This window comes from Juglans regia, chromosome 6 (assembly GCF_001411555.2).
Source record: "Juglans regia cultivar Chandler chromosome 6, Walnut 2.0, whole genome shotgun sequence".
Classification (NCBI taxonomy): Eukaryota; Viridiplantae; Streptophyta; class Magnoliopsida; order Fagales; family Juglandaceae; genus Juglans; species Juglans regia.
Genome location: NC_049906.1, coordinates 33567161 through 33591281, shown reverse-complemented (window position 1 = coordinate 33591281; position 24121 = coordinate 33567161). Strand labels below are relative to the sequence as shown.

Genomic DNA, 24121 nt, shown 5'->3' with positions numbered 1-24121 from the left:
TTTCTAAAACAAGTAAAATTATTCAATAATAACTAACTATCTCAAAACGCACAGTATAGACGGTGGGCAGGTGAAAGTGAAAACATAGAAACGGCCCCGTTTAGGTGAGACATCACACGTCCGAGTGAGGCACTACGTGTCTTTCAGTGTGTTTTCAAAGACTCATTTTTCTTTTTCTTTTTTCCGAACGCTTTATTATTTATGTCCTACCGTTTGTTTCTCTTCGCTTCAGAACAGGTGTCCCAACTACCAATTTCCAAACCCAGATCTCTCACTCTCTCTGGTTTTCTCTTTAGATTCGGTTTTTAGGGTTTGGGTTCGGGGAGAAATGGAGAAGAATCTGGCGATGGTGGTGGTCATCGCCTTGCTCGTGTTGTTTGCTGCGGATCAGGTCAGGTCTGATGCATCTGATCACCGGTATAAGGAAGGAGACCCAGTGCCTCTCTACGCCAATAAGGTCGGCCCTTTTCACAATCCCAGGTAAGCTCTTCTTTGCAAAGCCTTACGAGCTCGATCTCATGGACTCGTACATTCTTGCTGTTGTTTCAGTTGGATCTGAGCTGATTATTACTGGCACTGTTTCACCGCGAATTGTCACCTGGAATCCATTTTTTCGAGAGGGAAAAGAAACCAAGTTGTAACGTGAGAAAAAAAGTGTTTTGTTTTTAATGCTTTATGACATTAAGATATGGTTTTCGAAGCTTAGTCTTACTATAATGCTTTAGCTCCAACAATGTTTGAGATTTGAATTAGTTTCTTCTGGTAAAATACATTTTTGTGGGCTACCAAACGGAGTATAATGTCAGATGGGGATACATTGTGGGCTTGGGAATGTTGATGTGGAACGCGGGTTTCCTTTTTTTTTTTTTACAATAATGTTTGTCTTTTATTTGATCCAAAACTGGATCTAGTCTTTAACAATTTGTAATACTTCTACACATTTCAGAGAAGCCTCTGTTTTTCTTTGCACAAATGACATCCTTTGTTTTGTTTTCGAGAACTATATAGGTTTTCTCCTGTATAGATGGGAAAAGCGAATATAACCCTGCTCCTGATCTTACTTCGGTGAAGAAGATAGCCTGATCCTAAAATAAGCTATTGGTATTTTCATTTTCATTTACAGTTCAAGAGGAACAAAGCAGCAGAGAATTATAATAAGATAAACTGTTTTTTTCATCTTTTCTGATGTAAATTCAGAAGTTCAATTGTGTTTTGCATTCATTGAATAGGAATTATAAGTTTTCCACAGCCCGTTCATGGTAGAATCTGTTGAATTGAACTGTGGCTAGTTTAATGTTAGATTCTTTGAACGTGGGGAAGTTGCTGTTCCAAATTGGCTAATAATATCTTTTTTATTTTCTTCTTGCAGTGAAACATACCGCTATTTTGATCTTCCATTCTGTGTACCAGGTTCGTATGGTATTTTTGTTCCGGTGGCACATAATTTCATTTTTCCCGGAGAAACTTGTTTAATTAACTGGATCCAATTGCAGATCATCTGAAAGAGAAAAAGGAAGCTCTCGGTGAAGTGCTAAATGGTGATCGTTTAGTTGGTGCCCCCTACAAACTTGATTTCCGGAGTGAGAAAGATTCTGAAGTTGTTTGCACTAAAAAACTCAAAAAGGAAGATGTTGCCCAGTTCCGAGCTGCCGTTATCAAGGATTACTACTTTCAGATGTATTATGATGACTTACCCATTTGGGGTTTCATAGGGAAGGTTGACAAGGAAGGCAAAGACCCAAGCGAGTACAGATATTATCTTTATAAGCATATCCATTTTGATATCTTTTATAACAAGGACCGTGTGATTGAAATCAATGTCCGAACGGACCCACGTGCCCTTGTAGACCTTACAGAGGATAAAGCAGTTGACGTGGAATTTTTGTATACTGTGAAATGGAAGGAAACAAATACGCCGTTTGACAAGAGGATGGATAAGTACTCACAGTCTTCTTCGCTTCCTCATCATCTGGAGATCCATTGGTTCTCCATTATAAATTCATGTGTAACAGTGCTTCTTCTAACTGGGTTTCTTGCCACAATTCTCATGCGAGTCCTTAAGAATGATTTTGTCAAGTAAGAATAATTTTATAATTGATCTCTGTATTGGATCTGCCTGTTTGCTTCGAGTGTACTAGCCTACTAGGTTGTATCTTGTCTTTGTCGACTCATTGCTAAACTATACTTTTGCTTCTCTATAAAAGATATGCCCATGATGAGGAATCAGCTGAAGACCAGGAGGAGACTGGATGGAAATACATCCATGGAGATGTATTCAGGTACCCCAAGTACAAGTCTCTATTTGCAGCTGCCCTGGGTTCTGGTACCCAACTATTTACCCTGTAAGTTATCTTTTGATCTTACTGTTTTGTGGCACCAAAGCTAATTTTTAGGACGTTCCTCATACGAATAAACATATTCTTGCTGTGTAATATTTATTTAGTTTGGTGTTTTTGCTTCCCATGCAGTACGGTGTTCATTTTTATTCTGGCACTTGTTGGTGTATTTTATCCCTACAACCGTGGGGCTCTATTTACGGCACTGGTTGTCATATATGCACTCACATCAGGAATTGCAGGCTATGTTGCAACCTCCTTTTATTGTCAGCTAGAGGGAACAAACTGGGTATGTGCATGAACTCGTTCTTCAAACAATTTGATTATGAGCTGAAATTCAATAAATTTTATGCAATTCATTAATCCGATATTCAATCTTCTGGCATGACAGGTTAGGAACCTATTACTGACTGGATGCCTCTTTTGCGGACCTCTGTTTCTAATGTTCTGCTTTCTGAACACTGTTGCAATTGCTTATAATGCTACTGCTGCTCTTCCATTTGGCACGATTGTGGTGATAGTTCTTATATGGACACTAGTAACATCACCTTTGCTGGTATTGGGTGGGATTGCTGGGAAGAATAGCAAGGCTGAATTCCAAGCTCCTTGCCGCACCACCAAATATCCCAGAGAGATTCCACCTTTGCCATGGTACCGGGGAGCAATTCCACAGATGGCAATGGCAGGCTTTCTGCCTTTCAGTGCTATATACATAGAACTTTACTATATATTTGCCAGTGTCTGGGGTCACAGGATATATACTATTTACAGCATCTTGTTTATTGTCTTTATTATTCTCCTAATAGTTACTGCTTTCATTACCGTGGCACTGACATACTTCCAACTTGCTGCTGAGGATCACGAGTGGTGGTGGAGGTAAGCATCCGTTGTCGTTTTTCTGTATTGATGTTTTGCTGACTTTAAGAATCTTGTCAGCAGAGTCTTCGAGTTTTGGATCCATTTGATTTTGCTCACGACTCTATCTTGAGTTCTTACCGTTACTACTTTATTTACTATTTTTATTATTGTTTTAATGGCATTTCATATGATCACATGACTGTATTCTTCTTCTTGCTCATTATGCATTTTGAAGCCTGAAAATGAAGCATTGATTTGTGATGTTTGCTCAAAATTTCATGAAATAATATCGTGATGAAATTGAATAATCAAGCAGCTCCATATGCTGGTGTTTTGCAATTATGTAGAGACTGATTAGATAAGTATGGCTGGAAAAATTTGGATAACTTTTCCTACACTTGATCTTAGCCAAAAGGCCGAGAAATGTACATTTGGATGACTTTTTCTACACCTTTTTCAGCACTTAATTATCGTCAATAAATTCAGATTTTCCAAAAGATGCAAGTGGTAAATATAATCACAATTCACCATCTCTCAAGTGCCCAAATCTTTATGGAGTAATATTGGAAAATACCTTTGTGGCTGGTTTCTCCCCATCAAGAGCACTTGGTAATGAAATATGTTGCGTTTTTTTTTCTTAATACTTTTTTTTTCCAGTTGTTTCTCATCACTTTTGAATTTCTAAGCTGTTCTTGACTTCAAGAAAATCTTTTCTTTTGATAAGTAAAATAAGACTTTATTAGATCACCAAAGTGTCAAGATACAGAGAAAATGCCCTATTTATGTAGGCATGTTGGAAACTAGGAATTCATGAAGGTCCATGCCATTTAAGTCTACAGCAATGACCCAAGTACAAAGAGTTCTAAAAAATAACAATTTTAGCTCCTCCACAGATCTCTCTTTGTCTTCAAAAGTCCTCTCATTTCGTTCCTGCCATAAACACCACATAATATAGATAGAGATCATTTTCCACACTGCTTTAATCTGTCTCACCCCACGGATAGAATTCCAGCATGCCAATACATCCAAAACTGTTTCCGGCATAACCCACGCCATATCCATTCTTTTAAACACCTCGTCCCAATTAGTCTTGGCTATCTTACAGTGTAAAAGTAGATGATTTACCGACTCACCCCCGCTTTTGCACATACAACACCAATCTGCAATAATTATCCTCCTCCTCTTTCTTAGATTATCCGTAGTGAGGATCTTACCCAAAGACGCTGTCCACACAAAGAAAGAGGCTTTGGGAGAAGCCTTATGGCGCAAAAGCTTTCTCCAAGGAAACTGTATCTCTAGAACTTGTGTGAGAACCTTATAGAAAGAGCGAGCAGAGAACACCCATTTCCCTGCAGGATGCCACCACAACTCATCTTCCTGCTGAATGTTTGGACGAACAGAATATAAGAGACTATAAAATTCTACAAAACTTTCCATCTCCCAATCTTGTGCCGCCCGGTTGAAATTGATGTTCCAGTGAATGTTCCTACCTGAGACTGAGACTTCCATAAGCTCCGCCACTGTGGCATCTTTGTTGCTTGCAATCAAGAAAAGAGGCGGAAACAGATCTAGTAGAACACTGGTACTACACCATGCATCATTCTAAAATAATCTGATCTTGGCACTTGTCCCCAAATGCAATCTAGTGTATCGATGGAAAACCTCCCATCCTCTTCTAATGTGTTTCCATAACCCCATTCCCGCTGTTCCTCTAACTTCTCTGGTACACCACCCCTCCCCTCCCCTAGATCACCATATTTGCTTTCGATCACAGTCTTCCATAAGGCCTCTGGTTCCTTGGTATATCTCCACAACCATTTGCCAAGTAAAACCCGATTAAAAACTCTCAAATTTCTGACACCCAAACCGCCATTGGAGATAGGCCGACATACCATCTCCCACTTAACTAAGTAGAATTTAAACTCATCTTCCAAGCCCCCCCCACAGAAAATCTCTCTGTAACTTCTCAAGTCGACCCGCCACACTTGCCGGTAAAGGGAATAAGGATAAAAAGTAGGTGGGTAGGTTGGAAAGTGTACTTTTGATTAAAGTAGTCCGACCCCCTTTCGACAAATACATTCTCTTCCACCCTGCTAATCTCCTCTCTACTTTTCAAGAAAATCTTAACGTTTCTTTGGACTTTGGATTGTTTTTCTTTTGTTAAGCTTGGGTAGTTAATATGGAAGGACTTTGCCATTGCTTATTAATTATTTCTTCCTCCCTGTACTCACTTTTGAGCAACTTACTTGGTGTTGGGTGTTACAACTGCAATATCTTTTTCAATCAGGGATTTAGTTTTAAATTGTAAGGATGCGTAACACTTCCTGAGATTTAGAGAGCTAGTAAAATAGATTTGAAATGTAGGTTTTGAAGGAAGAAGTGTTCGCAGTTGTAATGTAGGTGGTGCATCGAAGCTCAAAAGCAAATTGCTTATGAAAAATTACTATGTGAAACCCTGTTGAAGTTCTGCTAATTTTATAATTAATTTTTTTGCTGTGTCAATATTGTTTAATTTATTACTATGTGAAACCTCATTAGAGCTCTGCAAGTTTTTGAATTTCCAAAATTTTATAGCAATTGAAGATAAGAGGTCAAAGTTTCTATTTAGATTGGTAGTGGCAAAAAATTGCTGAGCACGTCATGTTTGCTGAAGTTGTTTTGAGTTATATATACATGTAGGCATGATAATTTTCCAGTCTCGTTGATTTTTGATTGGCTTGTATAGCTATTGGTCAATCTGTAAAGGTTTATGTGAACAACAGTGCTTTCATAATTCATTTAAGTCTTGACTCTTGACTTGAATTTTGAGATATGGATCTCATGGTAGTTGGATAATTTATCTTCCATATTTTTTTTTTCTGAATTTTCCTGTGAATAGAGTTGGCCTTGCTTGAATGAAAATATAAAGTTCTTCCATGCCTTCATTAAAATTAAGGATTTTGTATGCCTAGAGTGGAGACTCTGATACATTGTTTCCAAGATTGATCTTTTTAATGCTTGATTTTGTTACAGATCTTTTCTATGCGGTGGATCAACTGGCATATTTATCTATGCCTATTGCCTATATTACTACTATGCACGCTCCGATATGTCCGGGTTTATGCAAACCTCATTTTTCTTTGGTTACATGGCTTGTATCTGCTGTGGTTTCTTCCTCATGCTTGGAACTGTAGGTTTTCGAGCAGCGTTGCTGTTTGTCCGCCACATTTATCAGTCGATCAAGTGCGAGTAGTTAGTTGATCCCCTTGTCAAGTGTCATCTGGTATTTCCTTTCTTTCTCCTTTTTCATAGGTGTTGTGTAGAGAAGTTATCAACCGTAATTTTGTAGTGCCTGTACTGAAAACAGGAGCAGGGTTCATCAGATATCTTGCTTCAAGAGCAGCATGTTAAAAAAATGATATGCTCAACAGTGCGGTGAAAAAGTTTGTATCATTCTCAAATCAAAACTTAAATACATTCTTCAGTATCTTCTATGGTTTTTCTTTATTCTATTAATCTGCCAGTGTGTGCCTGTGGAAATGATCTAGAGGCAGCGTTTGTTGTGCACACTTTTATCGATTACCAATGTCGATTCTCTTCAACTTCTTAATCAAATTGGATGGTTTAGCCCCCGTTTAGATAGTGAGATAAGATGAGATAGATTTAGATAAAAGTTAAATAAAATATTGTTAGAATATTATTTTTTAATATTATTATTATTTTGAGATTTGAAAAAGTTAAATTGAGATTTGAAAAAATTGAATTGTTTATTGTATTTTGTGTGAGAATTTAAAAAAATTGTAATGATAAGATGAGTTGAGATGGTTTTTCAATCCAAACGGGGCCTTAATGTAGAAGTGATACATTAAATGCTCATGTAGTTCTAAATTGTCCGAAAATTCGATACGAATAACTTTAAATATTGTAGAGATCACACGATATGCTTATTTTCTCTCTAGAATTGGACCATGCAATTTGATCTGCAAATTGAAGAGGATCTCTATTGGGGTTGATGAATATTGTTGTGGAATTTCCATCAATGAGATACATTTTCTGTCCCTTCCCTTTTTCATGCCTGATCCCAGTATTTTCTTCCTATCCCTCTCACCGCACACACATTGGTTATTGTTGTCTTGAACCTTTGGATTGACTTCAATTCATTGTACAAAGAGAAATGATTTGTACAAGTCTCAAATAGGAAGATGATGATCATTGAAATTTGCTAGATTTAAAGGAGAATATTCTGATGATTAAGGCAGTGAGAATTCACAGATAAATCTGATGAAGTGAGTAAAAGGGAAAAGAGACTTTTTCTTGCATACTCAATTTCTTGAGAAGTGGTACTTCGATCGATATTCTCAAGTGGTGAGCTTTTTTCCATCCTATTTTCCAAATGGGCTAATAACATATCCCGGTTTGGATAAAAATGTATCTCTAATTCATCTTAATTTATTTTATTTAATTATTATAATTATTTTAATTTTTTAGATAAAATATAATAAATAATTTAATTTTTTCAAATTCTAAATTAATAATAATATTAAAAAATAATATTTTATTCAACTTGAATTTAAACTCATCTCAACTAACTATTCAAACCTTCTCCTATCTATCCCACCATCATATTTACAGCAAGAAAAAAATAAAAAACCAAGCATTTCTGCATTGAAGATTTAGGGTACGTTTGGGTAGTGAGAAGTGTTGAAAATATTTGTGAATAGTAGTAAAAAAGTAATGAAAAAGTAATAATAAAATATTAAATAGTAATAAAAAGTAGATAAAAAGTAATGAATAATAAAAAAATAGATAAAAAATAATAATAAAATAAAAAATAGTAGTGAGAGTACCTCAAGTACTCTCACTTGCCAAACTTTAGCAAAAAGAAAACAAATGGACTTTCAAAATCTCCAATTGTGGTTTATAGAAATAAATTATCAATTCTTCTAAGTACAAGCGAATCGGTGGACGAATCGGCGGACGAATCTCACGTGGAACTGCTGCTGTCAGAGTTATTTAAAAAATTAAAAAATAAAATTAAAAAAGAAAGAAAAAAAATGAAAAGAATACTACCCCTTCCGAAGAAGACTTCCCCTTCGTGCAAATCCCAAGATTCGGTGGTAGTGCTCTCTCGTTCCTCCCTTTACTGCAGCTTGGCCAATCTCTTCCCCGCGTGACCCACATTCGAGATGCCTGTCGTCAAGTCTTTACCGTCATCTTTTGAAGAACCACAGTCTCAAGGGTACGCAAGGTGTTGTGTTTTCTTTCTTTGATCACTTATGTTCATTTCCCTCATCGATCTCTACTGCTGTCCACTCCTTTTATCCCTATCACTGGGTGTTCCCCTGCATAGTTGACTACTTGTGAGTTCTGTTAGTTTTATCACTGGGTGGTGTGTGTCCTTTTCCATGGAAATACACATATAAAGCTTAAATGCACTCTAGATGTTTGATAAAAATTCCAAGACATGTTGAATAAAATAAGACGGGATTACAAAACTGATTATGCGGGTTGAAAATAAAACTGATTAGAGCGGTCCCAATTGCTATTCCTAAAATGAAGGCCAGCCTTCTTTTATAGCCAGGGTTGGTGTCCAACTAACATAACATGCTTCTAGTTTTTTTACGAAAAAAAAAAAAAAAGTAACAAACAATTGGGGATTCACTTTTATTTTTTCATGCATAAATACATAACCCAAACTCTAGGGTCAGTCAATGCCCTATCCATTTTTACGCCCATTAATTAGAAGCCCCTTTCTGAATTAATCCACAAAGTTATAAAATAAAATATAAGCACTCATTTGGTTTTTTGTCATATATACCTTCAATAGGCACTTATTTCATGTGGAGCGACTTGAAAATAATATATACATGCATCTAGTTGCCAGTTGAAGTTTTAGCTTGATAGTTATTTACTTGTTATCTTCACTAACAAATGCATTATTTTGATGTTGATTAGAATCTCTAAATGGTCTGTTCAGCTGAATGGTTGTTGGTGGTGCTTAAAACAATCCATACTTGTTTGGAGCTGCAAAAAGGAATCTTTTCTTTAATCTTCTATATGCTGAAGGCAGTAGCTCAATGTTGCAGTTATGATGAATTAGATTAGATTGTTAGAGGAGTTTTGGTTGTTCCTCCATTTAGGTCCTGACTTTTTGGAAGCTGTTTGATGTATCATCATTCGAGTAGTTGTTATGCTCAGTCCACCTTAGCATTTGGTCAGAGTTTGCTCAGGCTGAAAGAGCCTACTGTTTTGCCGCGTTGCCGTGAAGATGATCTTCACTTGGTGCAGTTTGTGCTGGATTCAGCTGCACAAGAATATTCTGAGAAAGCAAATGTTCATCCACCTCAGATCATAGTCGACAATATTGTCTATCTCAAGTGTATGGAGTAGATCATTTTTTAATGTTTCAACTGTAATGGCACTTCTTAAGTGTTTTGGTTATGATGTACAAAATGGGTATTTGTAGGTTCATTAAATTAACCTTTGTAATGAAAAGTTGTGTAATGAAAACAACTTGTGCACATGGTTTTGTAGAGATTCCATTGAAATGAGAAACATTAGTTCTTGAATTGAGTTCATAACTGGCAAATATTACAGCAAATGTAACACAAAGTAAGCAAATATTACAGCAAATGAAACACAAAGTAAACAAATATCACAGCAAATATTACATGTCTCAAAAAGCCTAGTTTCTCTAACAAAAAAACAGCTTCCTTCCGACCCCAAGATTGTGGATTTGGGTGACTGTTGACGAGATTGAACTTGCTAAAAAATAAAACCTCCAATATGTATCATGTGCAACCTTCACCCAAGTAAGAAACCTGCAAAGTGAATACAAATTCATGTTACAACTGATAATTAACTATATGACAAATTTACAATTTTCACATCAACAATGTCTGAATGGTAAGCAAAATAGACAATCTCATGTCCACTCCAACGTAGATCAGCCATTCACGATTAGAAGCTGTCAAGTACAGAAGCACATCCACATCTATCAACCTGATACTAATATAAAATCAAACCCACATCTATTAAAATAAATTCACAAATATTTTTTACAACCCATGAAACAAATGTAAAGTCCAAATCACACACAACATGGGAAAACCAATAAATATTTTTTACAGCCCGTGAAGGATTTTTACAGAAATTAATAGGTCTATATCCCTGAATGCTTTGCTTGGCTCTTGGTTGTTGTACTTGTAATTTCACTAACACTTGTACCTTAATCTGCAGGGTTAAGATATTGCAATTAGTAAAATTGGATGACCAAATAAATCAACTTCAAACTTAAATGAATAACTTTATACATTTTAAGTATATTTCTAAAGATACATATCGCAACACATGTATCCTTCTGTTTTTGTTGTTAAGGACAATAGTAAATACATTGATGGAGATTTATGCACATTATATATATCCATTTGAATTTGTAAAGCAAATCACGGACTATATCAATTTACTTAATTATAACCCATACACACAAATATATCATATTGAACTCGTGAAATGATCGACCTAATGAACATTACAGATGCCGACAATGGAAAATTAAATAGTTTCAGATCAACCAAATTATTTAAAACCTAGAAAAAGAAACCACAAACAACCAAACTAATGGTTGCTTGGTGATAGAAAATTAAAAGACAGGTCAAATTCAAGAAAACCAGACTAAATGAAAACAACAGATTTTAAGCAAATTGTTTGAAGCAGGTCTCTACATTGCAGCTTCAGCCACAATCATCTATCGGGATAAATGAGCATAGATCAGATCACATACGAAGTCAAAGAAACGGGCATAAAACTTGGGCAAGAGGGCATATATGACTGAATGGACAAAAATAAAACGAAAACAAAGGTATAAAATCAACCAAATCTGTTCAATAAAAAGCTAAATAAACGCTGCATCTCCAGGAATAAAATAAATTGGGAATCGAAAGCAAAATGCAGTGAAACTTTGCCATCACCCTTCCTTATCAATAGGATACTACTTTGATTTCCCTTGATAATTCATTGAAAACGAAAACATTTGCTTTTAAACTATTTTTTTTAATTAAATAAATTTCTAGGCGGAGCAAGGCCAATTTTTTTTGGAAGAAAAGGTTGAAGAAATATTCACAGCTTGGGCTGGGGAGATTCCTAGTAAAATCGGTACCATGAAAGCTCAAAACCATACAAGAACAAACTAGTGGGGAAATGAAAGCACCTACCAGATACGACGCAAAGGAGTTCACGTGAGTGGCGGAGGAGTGCGGCCGACTTTCAGGATCTGACGCTTAGGAGGTGGCAGTCGCGGAGGAGTGTAAGAGACCGACCAATTTGCGGCAGAGGGAGGAACGATAGAGCAACACCCACAAACGGCGAAAATGGTGTGCGAAGGTGGGATTTTGGAGAGGGGAGATGAAGGGAAGACAAAAATGGATCTGGGTCTTTGCACTGGAAGTCTGGAACAGAGACAAAGGGGAGCCAATATTTCTTCTTCTTCTCTTCATGAGTTCCTCTTTTTCTATTTTTTTTAATAAAAAAATACTGATGTGGCAGCACGCCTTGTCAGATTCGGTGCGCATCGGTGCGCAAAAGCGCCTGAAAGAAGAGTTTTCCATAAATTATTGCTATGGATTTAATTTGCAACTTAAATTATATCGGGCTTATTGCCCATTAAAATAATATTTTAGAGAGTTTTTTAATTATTTTACATTTCAATAATAATGAGAGAGAGAGAGAGAGAGCAGATTTATCTATAAAGCTGCACTGCGATCTAATTTAGTGGCCAGCTGACTCGGAGCAGAATACATACAAAAGCCTAGCATACGGGATTTCATACAGAATACATAACTTGATTCACCGGGCGAAACACAGCGAAATCAAAAACCCAAAACTTGCATCTCGATTTCATACCGCCACCGAGCTCGTTTCCGGTCTTCTTCAATCGTCATTTTTCGACAGTGAAAAAATAGGGAGTATCTGAGCTATCAATTACGAGCACTTCGGGAAGGCGAATGACTAGTGCAGCAGCAGCAGCAGTTCTGCCACTCATTTTCTCCTCCGCTTCTCCAATTACAAACACCACCGCGAAATTCACATACCCAGTAAGCTTCTTTTGCTTCTCATAATTCTTTCTTGATCACGTATAGCTGTTGGTTTGGTTTCGGCCTAGTGGAGAGATTCTCTCTGTTTTTTTTTTTTTTTTTTTTTTGGGTCCTATATAATGTGCAATCTCAAGCACCACAAGTGCCATAGTTTTAAAACTTTCGTACGTTTTCTTAGCAGCCAAATGGGATCTTTGATTTTTCAGGGTTTTGGTTCACCCAGACAGAGAAATGGTCTGAGACTTGTGGCTTGTGCTTATACTGCCATTTCAAGAAGAGGGCAAGGTGGTTCTCTCTCTCTCTCTCTCTCTCTCGGGGTTTTGTTGTCCACTTTGGATTTTGTTATTCTAAAACTGCGCGGTGAAGTATACAGGTGCATCTGACCCAGAGCTTCGGAGAGTTCTTGAACTTGCCTCGGACTCTGAGTTATATGAGCTTGAAAGGATCCTTTTTGGCCCCAGGTAAATCCGTTTTTCACCTGTGAGTACGCTCTGTTTGGCTACTGAGAAATAGTTTGAGAAAGATGAAAACATTCTTTTTTTAATGTTATAAGTGTTAATTTCCACCCTTCCATAAATGAAGGTATATTTCAATTGAATCAAAGACTTTGCGCTAGTCTATTTTTAGGTGCTGTTATTTGCTTCCAGAATTTTAAATAATGGAAATAAAAGTAATTTTCACTCATTTTCTTAGTGAACAAACATAGAGTTATGTTTTAACAATCTGAAATCACCATATGATGCTGATACATTAAGTCTTTAATGGTTTTGAATATTGTTGACGGTCAGCTACTTCAGCCCTTTAATAAAATCAATAACAAGTAGAGCTGATGTGGACCATGTCATGATTGAAGAAGATCTTGAAGAGCGAGAAGACTTTATAGCAGAACTGGAGACGCGATTTTTATTCCTTGCTGCTGATGCCCGTTCTACATTAAGGTAATTTGGTGCTGGTACCTGAAGTTGCCTATATTGGTGTGTTGCTAGCATTGATAGTTAAAAACTCAACGAGTTGGCTAACTTATTGGAGTCATTTGCAGTTTGTGTTGATATGATCTAAGATGCTGAACTTTTGCTTGGTCATGGTTGTGAAAAGTGGTCATTGACTCTATATGCTTGTAGTTAAAATCTTACTGTACATAATTATTGCGGAGGAGCTTCATTTTGAGTATCTGCTTGATTTCATTTCATATGGTGCTATTGTGTAGGGGGTGGAGACCATCATACAGAAATGTCTTGCTTTCTGTGAGAAAAAAGTTAGGCATTCGGTGCTCAAGCAAATTGTCAACTGAAGACCTTGAAATCGAAATTTTTCTTCATCTTTTGCAGAATTACTCAAGGTAATTTTCCTACTTAATTCTCCAGCCTTTCAAAATCATAATTGAAGTAGAATGATTAGCCCACTTGATATCTCAATCCCATTTATCTTAAGGAGGTAGATTGAAAAAAACTTTATGGATGGAACTTGAGCAAGTGGATTGTGAAATATGCTCTCAAGTGACTTGTGATTGTAAAAAACCTAGAATGTCACATATTTTAAATTTTAGTATTAAAATATTTTTTAATTTTTAGATGAAGTGTCACGTGGTAGTCCACACTGGTGATGGCGTGGAATTTTGATGGATTTGTAACAGTTTTTTAATGGAGGGATCTATTTGATTGAACTTAACAGTTCGGGGATTATAAAGTTCAAAATTAAAGTTCAGGGATTAATTTGTCTAAACAGAAAAACACGGGGACTAAAATAGTAATTAACCCAAAAGAAAAAGAAAATCTACCCTAAAAAATTATATTCAAGAACCACTTTCACAAACCCCAATGCAAAACATATTTCAATTTTTTTATTCAGATTTTCCTATCTACTTTCACAAATCCCAATAAACAACGCATCTTAAAAAAAAAAACAACTCTAAAAAATTATCAATGATTCCAAAATCTCTCTTAATCAAACATACACCCTTTGCCTTAGTGTTCAATATTTTCAACGTTGCTTGGGTGATTCCCCAAAGGGTTGTGGAGTTACTTGTTGTTTGGAGAAATTAGGATGAGGGTCACTGTAGGGTGGAAGCTCGAAGGCTTGTTCCTTGATGTCAAATGTGGTGTGTATGTATAAAATGATATGCAGAACTTTCAAGTTTGTGAGAAAACATGGAGGTGCTAAAATTAAAAATGCTGCATGTCGGCCTAGAGTAATTATGACTTCTATATATTTTTTCCCCCTCCTTGGGTAGTGAACTAGGAAATCTTTATGAAAGGAGACAGGGACCACCTGAGGCAGTACTGAAGCTGCAATTCGGAACTTCTACATTTTCTGACCATTTGTTATCTCTGGAGATCATCAATAATGGAGGTGAGAGAACCAGATATACTGGTGATGGCCATGGAAAGGAGGTTGTGCATAAGCTCCACACACCTAACAAAATGGTGGTGAAATTGGAGGGGGTGGAGGATTGGCTCATGAGGCAATACTGAAGCTACAATCTGGAACTTCTACATTTTCTGACCATTGGTTATCTCTGGAGATCATCAATAATGGAGGTGAGAGAACCAGATATACTGGTGATTGCCATGGAAAGGAGGTTGTGCATAAGCTCCACACACCTAACAAAATGGTGGTGAAATTGGAGGGGGTGGAGGATTGGCTTATGGGGGAGAGGTAGAGTGGCATGTGGCTTCTAGAAATGAACCAAAATGGTTAGATTTGAGGTGAGGAGGCGGAGGAAAACAAGATAAAATAATTAGAAAAAAGAGGGGGAGGTTAGGAGGTCAGGTGGTTGCCTCACTTTGGAGGTGGGTGAACCTTAGACCTGTAAATGACAATGAGAGAAAATGGAGGAAAGCAAGAGATGCTGAGTTGTCGAAAAGGAAGGAGAGGTGATAGTGATGTTGGGGAGGGGGGAGAAAAGGCTCATCTCTCTCCCTGGAGCAGCTGGAAAGTGTGCTGAAGGAGGAGGCTTCACGGTTTGCGAACTAGAGCAACTAGAGAGAAATGTATCCTTATAGATATTTCATTGTTCAAGTAACATTGCACGTCATTAAATGGCTCCACGCTGATACATGGGGAGAAGTGGTGCCTTCCCTTCTCTAGATCAGCTGGAAGGTGCACTAAAGGAGGAGGCTTCAAGGTTTGCCAACCAGAGCGACTAAAGGGAAATGTATCTTCACAGATACTTGATTGTTCAAGTATTTTTTTTATTAGTGATTGTTCAAGTAACATAGTACGCCGTTAAATGGCTCCAGGCTAATGTAATGTATTATGCACTGTGTGCCATGTCACGGAGATAATTTAGGATATTATGGGATTTGATTTGTAATATTTTAGGGATGTTTTCCTTGATATCTAGATTGTATATAGTAGATAATTGGGCTGTAACTAAGTTGGAAATACTTACCTTGTATAGCATTTAGGCGCTGGAAATCTGGCATTAATTATGTAAATCTCTTCTATATAATGAAAGGAAACCCTATGGAAAGGGTATTTAGAATGATTTGACATGGTACCAGAGCCCCTACTCTGTTTTTAGTCTCTGTGGTCTTAATCTCTAGTGTGCGATTTCCATCGCTGTTCATGAGAGTTTGTGAGTTGTTGGCAGGAAGAATTTTTTTCCCCTATTTCCGCAAGTTTTTTTGGTCCCTGGTTGAGAGTCAGAGTTCTTTGTGGTATTCCTACTTCTGAGTTTGCCATTTCGTTGGCTGTTGGAGCTTTGTCGGCATTGTGAGTCCTGCTTCTTGTTGTGGGCTCCCCATTCCGGTGTATCTGTGGTTGTTAGTGCTCTCTGTGGGTGGCTGTGTGCCGGTCGGCGTCCCCTGTGGCATTTGGCGACTCTATGGGTGGCTGGGCTCTTTCTGGTGTGGTCGACGAAGGTGCACGATTTCTCCTTCTGCTGTGTCGTTTTCAAACAAGGCAGCAAGTAGGTATTTCGAATTGTGGGGCATTTTGTTTGGGCCTCCCATGTTTGATCTGGGTCTTATTTATGCTGGTGAATTTTTTTGTCATCTGGTTGTGTGTTTGGGCCTCTTATTATTTGAATTTGGACCTGTTTTGAGTTAGGCTTGTCGTTTATTTGGTTGCTGCTGGGTATTTTTTTAGTGCCTTTTATCATGTCTCTTGAGAATACTATTGTTCGATTTATTGAAAAGAATTTTTCTACATGGGAATTTCAATTTAAAATGTTTTTGAAAGGGAAAGAATTATCAAATCATATTGATAGTTCTGCTAAAGTTCCCACTGATGAAAAAGAATTTGCACAATGGGAGGTCAACGATGCTAAGGTGGTCTCTTGGCTGTTAGGGACGATTGAGCCCCATCTTGTGACCAATCTTCGCTGTTTTGCTACGGCCCAGGCTATGTGGGACTATCTCCACCGTATTTATCACCAAGATCACAGTGCTCAGAAGTTCCAATTGGAGTTGAAAATTAGTAATTACAGTCAAGGTAATTTGACCATTGAACAATTTATTCTGGTTTTATTAATCTCTGGGGCGAGTATTCTGCCATTATTCATGCTAAGGTTCCACTGGAGGCACAAGCAGCTCTTCAAGTGGTTCATGCTGAAAATCAAAGCGACCAATTCCTGATGAAGTTGCGGCCTGAATTTGAGCCTGTCCGGGCTGGTTTATTGAACCGTAATCCAGTTCCTTCTTTGGATATTTGTTTGGGAGACTTATTGCATGAAGAACAACGGCTCTCCACTCAGATAGGTATGACTTCTGAAATTGTTACTATAGCCTATGCAGCACAAGGGAGAGGGAGGAATAAGTTGTAGTGTTCAGCTGCAAGGAGTTTGGTTACATTGTCTGCAATTGCCCTAAGAAAGTTTGTAACTATTGCAAGAAAGAATGCCATATTATCAAAGATTGTCGAGTGCGGCCTCAAAATCGCCAATCTCAAGTTTTTTAGGCTTCTGTTCAGTCCTTGTCTTCTTCTGCACTCTCCACTGTAAGCTCTGATTCATATGTTCTTACACCAGCAATGGTCCAACAGATGATTGTGTATGCTTTTATGGCCTTAGGCCTGCAAGGTACGGGTACTAACTCAACTTCTTGGATTATTGATTCTAGTGCTTCTAATCATATGGTTGGTAACACGACGAGTCTCCATGATGTTCGTAAGTATAGAGGCGTGGAAAATATTCAGATTGCTGATGGCATTACTCTACCTATTACTGCTGTTGGTAGTTTGGGCACTTCATTTCGCGATATTTTTGTCTCTCCTGGCTTGTCGACTAATTTGATTTCTGTTGGACAATTGGTAGATCATAACTGTGATGTTCATTTTTCTAGTGGTGGTTGTCTTGTGCAGGATCAGATGTCTGGGACGGTGATTGCGAAGGGGCATAAAGTGGGACTTTATTTCCTTTACAGTTTTCTATTCCTAATGTTGTTTCTTTTTCTTGTACTGTTACTACCAATAATAATGAAGTCTAGCATAAGAAATTGGGTCATCCAAGACATGGTTTTTTGGGCAATAAAGATTCTTTTTCTTCTTCTCCTATATCTTTTGATTGTGCTACTTGTCGTTTTGGTAAAAGTAAAACTTTAGATTTTCCTGTGCATGATAGTCGTGCTTCTACTTGCTTTGAGATTGTGCATACTGATGTTTAGGGTGTGAGTCCTGTTATTTCTTATAGTCAGTATCTTTATTTTGTGATGTTTATCGATTATTATAGTCGGTTCACTTGGATATATTTTCTCTGTTCTAAAGCTGACGTGTTTTCTGTCTTCCAAAAATTTGTTACGCTTGTCGAGACACAGTTCAGTACTTGTATCAAAACTTTACGTTCCGACTCGGGGGGAGTACATGTCTCACTCTTTTCAAACTTTTCTTCAGCGAGAGGGGATCATTTCCTAGCGTTCTTGTCCTTATACGCCTCAACAAAATGGAGTTGTTGAGCGTAAGAATCGCCATCTCTTATATGTCGTTTGTACTTTGTTGATTGATTCTTCTGTACCTTCTAAGTTTTGGGTAGAAGCTTTATCTACTGCTGTCTATTTGATCAATCGTTTATCTATTGCTACTTTAAATTATGACTCTCCCTATCTTTGCTTATTTGACATATCTCCTGAGTATAAATCCTTTTATACTTTTGAGTGTGTTTGTTTTGTTCATCTGTCACTTGTTAAGCGTCACAAGCTTGCTGTCCAATTTGTCATGTGTGCCTTTATGGGATATAGTTCTACTCAGAAATGATTTGTTTTTTATGATGCTCATGCAAACAAAATCCGGATCTCCCGGAATGTGATTTTCTTCGAAAATCAATATTTCTTTCAGTCTCAGATTATTTATGATCCTCCTCTTCTATCCGCTTTTTATGATGTCTTCTTTTATTGAGCGATTTAAACCAGGGTTGGTGTATCATCGATGTCTTCGTCCTTCTTCAATGCCATTTCCAGACATTAATCCGTCATCTGATTCTGTGGTTCCTATACCTCGGCGCTCCACCCGGGTTACACATCCACCAGATAGATATGGTTTTCCTCATACCTCGCTTATTGCCACTCTCGACACTGTGTCTGTTCCTCACTCTTATACTCAGGTTGCCACCCAAGCATGTTGGGTGGCTACCTGAGTATAATCCAAGCTCTTCAAGACAATCACACTTGGGATCTTGTGACTTGTCTCTCTGGTGTCAAACCTATTGATTGTAATGGGTGTACTCAGTCAAGTTTCGATCTGATGGCTCACTGGACATATATAAGGACCTGTCTCATGGCTCTTGGGAACCGGCAGGAGTATGATATTGATTATGAAGAGACATTTGCATCTGTTGCCAAAATGAATACTGTACGGACTATCTTGGCACTTGTTGCGTCACAGGGGTGGTCTCTCCGGCAGATGGACGTGAAGAATGCTTTTCTACATGGGGATTTGAAGGAAGAAATCTATGTCTCCACCTCCCAGCTTGTTTGCTACACCTTGCTTAGAGGTTTGTCGGCTACGTCGATCCTTGTATGGATTGAAACAGGCTTCGCGTGCATGGTTTTGATAAATTTCGCTCTACTCTGCTTGTTTTTCACTTTACTCAAAGTCAATTTGATTCCTCTCTGTTTCTTTGCAAGACTTCTGCAGTAATTGTATTGCTTCTGGTATATGTTGACGACATTGTGATTACTGGCTCTGATACTGAGTTAATTAAGCAATTACAACAGCATTTCAAGGCCTCTTTTCACATGAAAGATCTTGGTCCCCTGCAGTACTTTCTTGGCCTTAAGGTGCAGATTACTCCGACTAATACATTGTTACACCAGTACAAATACAAGCAGTAAGTGATTTCATTGGCTGGTCTCCAATTGGTAACTCTGTTCTTATTCCCTTGGAGGTAAATCTTAAGTTTCGTTAGGAGGAAGAAGAGCTTCTATCAGATCCATCCTTGTATCGGCAACTTGTTGGGAGTTTGAACTACTTGACGATTACTAGTTCTGACGTTTCTTTTGCTGTGCAGTAGGTCAGTCAATTTATGTAGGCCCTCCGACATCTTCACTTAGCCGCTGTTCGCCGCATTATCCGATATCTGAAGGGCACCTCTACACGCAGGTTGTTCTTTTCCAAGGAATCTTCCTTATAGTTGGTGGGGTATAGTGATGCTAATTGGGCCAGATGTGCAGATGCTCATCGCTCTGTTATTAGCTGGTGCATATTTTTAGGCAATGCACTCATTTCTTGGAAGAGTAAGAAGCAAGAAAGAGTTTCCAAGTCTTCCACTGAGTCTGAGTATCGTGCTATGTCTTCCGCATGCTCTGAGATCGCATGACTTCGTGGGTTATTGGGTGAACTTGGTTTTCCTCAGCTTCATTCCACTCGTCTTCATGCTAATAATACCAATGCTATTCAGATCGCTGCTAATCTTATCTTCTATGATCGTACAAAACATATCGAAGTCGATTGCCATTCCATACGTGAATCCTTTGACAGACATGTGATTACTCTTCCTTACATTTCCACCGAACATCAAACTGCAGACATATTCACTAAAGCTCTTTCTCGGTACCAGCATCAGTTATTGGTTGACAAATTGATGCTTCTTGATCTACCAACATCAATTTGAGGGGGGATGTTACGGAGATAATTTAGGATATTATGGGATTTGATTTGTAATATTCTAGGGATGTTTTCCTTGATATCTAGATTGTATATAGCAGATAATTGGGCTGTAAATAAGTTGGAAATACTTACCTTGTATAGCATTTAGGGGCTGGAAATCTGGCATTAATTATGTAAATCTCTTCTATATAATGAAAGGAAACCCTATGGAAAAGGTATTCAGACCAATTTGACATGCTAGTCTTCATGACTGCTGAAACAATGCTTTGTATAGATTTTCCAGTTCAAACTAGCACTGTGCTGATAGTCTTTAGTTAACCTTATGTTGTATTTTTGTTTCAGTTCTATGATTTCATGAATGGAGCTTGTTTCTCTGCCATTCGTCATGATATTATGAAGTATTAGAGGACAATTAGTTCTAAGAAAGTTTCAAGTGAGCTCTAACTCAAATAGTATCTCCCCTCCATCATGTTTTATAGGTGAAGAGATTCCTCCACCTGTAAGAACAGGAGGAGGTCGAGGTTGTGGGTTCAAGACCACCGGCATTCTTACAATAAAAAACTAGTTACTTAAATTAATTTTTGTACCGTTCTTTCATAATTTAAAACTTTTAATTGCCCTCTTGTAGTGAAGAACTGGGATCTTTTCCGAGCTCATTGGAACCCTCTAAGACATCTAATGATCAAGGAAGTCTAGAATTTGGACTTAATCGAGGGAAGGTACACACCCTTGATGCAGTGAAAGAGCTTTGGTCAATGATTTTTAAGGTACTGTCTGATTTAGTAGACTGCCTCATTTGTTGAACTCTCTGTCTATTTGATGTTGATCCCCTTTTGCCCTTTTTTATTGTGAAGGGTGGTGGTATGCTTACTTTGGCAAAGATCTATGAATTGGTAAGTAAAGGATATCTCAGTTTATTTAGTTGGGTCTCTTGGTTGAATCTCTGAACTGGTTTTCTCTTTTTGATAGTTAGCAAGGAGATTATCGGGGAAGTTGTTTGTAGAAGCTGCCAACTATCAGATTAAAAAGGAATTCATTAAAAAGGTACAAATTTGACATCATAGATATGTAGTTGTGCAAGCAACCATATTAAAGTTTTGTCCGATATTGATATGTGTGGATAGAACCAATACGTCTGTTTATTTTGATTGATGATCCAGTTCTGTTTCTGCTGCAAATATGATTCAGTGGTCTCTCTCAACTTTACTTAAATGTGAGAAACTTCATGCGCTAATACAATTTTTTCAATTATACTCATTTATTGTGTTCCTTCAGTCATTTGGACTATAATTTACTTTGGCATGCTACTGATCCAATTGGCTCTGTTTAACTTTTCTATGACTCTTCTACATGCCTGAATTCTGGAGTAATCAATTTATGGAGATTACTAGATGATCTTCTTCTTTGTTTTTAGGGTGGACAATTAGCCGTGATTAACCTAGAGTCAAGAGCAGCCTTGCTCGCAGCAAAACAGGTCAATACTTTTTTTTAATCATCGACAACAAATTTTAGAAAAAATTGTAGTAATTTTTAGATGATAATTATAGCAGCTCAATTTGAAAAAATAATCATGGTAATTTATGTCTTTTATGTGTATGTTTATATATAGGACAATTATATGCGTCGCATTTTGCATTTTTTTTTTCCCGAATCAGAACTTCTCTCTGTATCTGTGGACAGGGCCTTTCTGGTGCTGCATCAAGATATCTGGGTTTTAGAAGCATGATGGCTTTACTTGGCCCAGTGTATTGACTCTTTCTGCTCTGACTTCTTTGATAAATTGTCCTCACGTGTTGCTTAATTATTATTATTATTTTGTTTCTTTAATGAGGGAGATTTGGTTACTTCAAAGAACATGCAAGAGTCATTGCAACTGAAGTTTCAAATTGGGGTGTGAAGTGTTGAAACTGATAATTCGAAGGTCGCATTGAAAAAGAGGTGGTACTTTTGGAGGGGAGGTTGTTTTTTTTTTTTGGGGCTAGTATGGTTTTCCCTTTATTTTGTTATATTTATTAATTCTTTAAGAGACTCTAGCAGTGTTATTATAATATGAACTAGGCCCATTTAACTCATTTAAGTATGAAGGCTGCCTAGAGCCGAGGCACAAAGTGCAATGCATGGGCCTGACGGAAATAAAATGCACATTTTTTAAATATAGGTACAATATATTCTAAAGAGATACATAATATATAAGAAAAAAGGTTTAATTTTTTTTTTAATAGTTAGACTATGAACTCAACTTGTTGAACTTGTTGAGAGCCTTGTGCTTGTGCTAAAGAAGTGCATGCCATGTAATTAAACAACTAAACAATGAGTACAATATTCTGTATTTAGGTATTTTCTTTTGCATACTCCCTGTATGCTTGGGCAACACCTATTTCATTCTCATTAATAAAGTTATTTTTACCTATAAAAAAATATTCTGTATGGTTAAAGTTGCTTATCTGCTCAAGTATTCAACATGTTCTTTAACAAAAGAGAACTAAACCTGCTACCTTCTTGGGTTAAAATAGTGCTCTGCTTTTGAAGTCCCCCCCCCCCATCATTCTCTTTTCTTTAGGGATATTGTCATAAAATTTTATCTCATTGATGTCTTATGCAGGCTTTGGGGGACATTTCTGGCAGACGTTGTCATTCAAATGCTTGGAACTGATTATGCTAGAATCTTGCGAGCAATTTATGCTTTTGCACAGGTAATATGTTATTATTAGATCATCTTCATTCCTTAGTTATGGACTTGGATTATCTAGTTTGTTAGTGTTTGGGCTGTCAGCATGCTCTTAACTTCAGTTGCAGGCTCTTTGGTATATAAGTTGCAAGATCTCTGTGATGGTGTTGAACCCAAATTGAGTGCAATCAGGTTTATACTGCAACAGAAAAAGAAAAGCATTTTTATAAATGAATATCATTAGTGTCAAAACATTTTATTTTGCTTAGAATTGATTTCTGGCTTGCAAATTGGCGTGAAGCCAAACAAGAAAAAAGAAAGCTTAGAGAATCTTTTTGGTTTTGGTCTTCTAACAACTATTAAATCATTGTTTTGCTCCAGATCCGCATCACCCGCACATATGGATTACCATCTGAGGCTGACCGAAGAATTTAGGTTTTTGGAAAGTTGCATTTTTACTATTTTCAGATGGTAGATTGAGAGCTTAGGTTGGTCTTTGAGCTGCTTTAAAATGAAGGTATATTCTGGTTTGGTTTGGCTTGGCAACTAATTCACTGCATGACAACCAGCTTTTTGGATATTTGTCCATAAGTTTGAAACTGTGTATATATTGTTAGACTTAGATCCATCACTGCGGCTTCAGACTATTATTATATGGTGCAAATGAACTCTGAATTCCCATTTTTTATGGTCTGCTCTTGCACATGGTGGCCAACTTTTGCTTGATGGCTTCAAAACCAGACCGTCACATCTCGATATGTCTAATGCACTTAGGTCCACTTGTATACTTCCTGTGTACTTGGACTATGCCAAATTACGTAATTTTATTCTATAAAAAAAATGTAGGAATCTCAAACACCATCCCCAACTATTTTTGGTACCTTTCTTCCAACATGAAGTTATCAAATCTCTCTTGCAACCAGATCAAGGGTATCTATCATACCTCTTCAATGGTTTTCATCAAGCTTCATTATCTTAGTGGAATGTGACATAAATGATTCTCTTGAATTAGAGGGATCTGAATATGTCCACTAATCGTTCGTAATATGGCCAACAACTCCAGGGGAAGATGCCTGAATCCTGATTTTAGCAGAAGCATGTATTCATTCACTCTTTAAAACTGAAGTTTTGGTTGAAGGCCATAGGGT

At 37.4% G+C, this 24121-nt stretch overlaps 2 protein-coding genes and 2 long non-coding RNA genes across 6 annotated transcripts; 3 read left to right on the top strand and 1 right to left on the bottom strand.

Moving 5' to 3' along the window:
- Positions 1-194: 194 nt before the first annotated feature.
- Positions 195-6685, top strand: LOC109012097 (transmembrane 9 superfamily member 3). The gene is made up of 7 exons (XM_018993583.2): positions 195-480; positions 1370-1410; positions 1494-2076; positions 2205-2342; positions 2469-2625; positions 2728-3212; positions 6207-6685. The coding sequence occupies exons 1-7, from the start codon at positions 329-331 to the stop codon at positions 6424-6426; spliced, it is 1776 nt and encodes a 591-aa protein (XP_018849128.1). The 5' UTR covers positions 195-328; the 3' UTR covers positions 6427-6685.
- A 1465-nt stretch (positions 6686-8150) lies between these two features.
- LOC118348583 lies at positions 8151-9742 on the top strand. The gene is made up of 2 exons (XR_004801660.1): positions 8151-8421; positions 9129-9742. It is a non-coding gene; the product is annotated as an uncharacterized LOC118348583 (long non-coding RNA).
- Positions 9743-9818: 76 nt separating this feature from the next.
- On the bottom strand, positions 9819-11648 carry LOC118348582. The gene is made up of 3 exons (XR_004801659.1): positions 11387-11648; positions 10322-10406; positions 9819-9994 (listed from the first exon to the last, which is right to left on the bottom strand). It is a non-coding gene; the product is annotated as an uncharacterized LOC118348582 (long non-coding RNA).
- Positions 11649-11918: 270 nt separating this feature from the next.
- LOC109012098 lies at positions 11919-23661 on the top strand. Of its 3 annotated transcripts, XM_018993587.2 has the most exons (13): positions 11924-12265; positions 12472-12550; positions 12639-12726; positions 13054-13203; positions 13473-13604; positions 20934-21072; positions 21160-21198; positions 21275-21349; positions 21720-21779; positions 21986-22050; positions 22908-22998; positions 23096-23165; positions 23355-23661. In XM_018993587.2, exons 1-12 carry the CDS (start codon positions 12176-12178, stop codon positions 23153-23155), a joined length of 1068 nt encoding a protein of 355 aa, XP_018849132.1. In that variant the 5' UTR covers positions 11924-12175; the 3' UTR covers positions 23156-23165; positions 23355-23661. The 3 variants fall into 3 exon arrangements, with proteins under 3 accessions (XP_035546781.1, XP_018849132.1, XP_035546780.1); XM_035690888.1 differs by lacking the exon at positions 21720-21779 and having other exon boundaries at positions 11919-12265; XM_035690887.1 differs by lacking the exon at positions 23096-23165 and having other exon boundaries at positions 11928-12265.
- The last annotated feature ends 460 nt before the right edge of the window (positions 23662-24121 follow it).

What these genes read in the sequence shown, in the direction of transcription:
- LOC109012097 (XM_018993583.2), top strand. Translation starts at nt 329, where the DNA reads ATGGAGAAGAATCTGGCGATGGTGGTGGTCATCGCCTTGCTCGTGTTG. An exon ending in CTTAAGAATGATTTTGTCAA is followed by an intron (nt 2,077 to 2,204) that starts GTAAGAATAATT and finishes TCTCTATAAAAG; the next exon opens with ATATGCCCATGATGAGGAAT. An exon ending in AGCTAGAGGGAACAAACTGG is followed by an intron (nt 2,626 to 2,727) that starts GTATGTGCATGA and finishes CTGGCATGACAG; the next exon opens with GTTAGGAACCTATTACTGAC.
- LOC109012098 (XM_018993587.2), top strand. Translation starts at nt 12,176, where the DNA reads ATGACTAGTGCAGCAGCAGCAGCAGTTCTGCCACTCATTTTCTCCTCC. An exon ending in CCGCGAAATTCACATACCCA is followed by an intron (nt 12,266 to 12,471) that starts GTAAGCTTCTTT and finishes TTGATTTTTCAG; the next exon opens with GGTTTTGGTTCACCCAGACA. An exon ending in AAAAGGAATTCATTAAAAAG is followed by an intron (nt 21,350 to 21,719) that starts GTACAAATTTGA and finishes CTTTGTTTTTAG; the next exon opens with GGTGGACAATTAGCCGTGAT.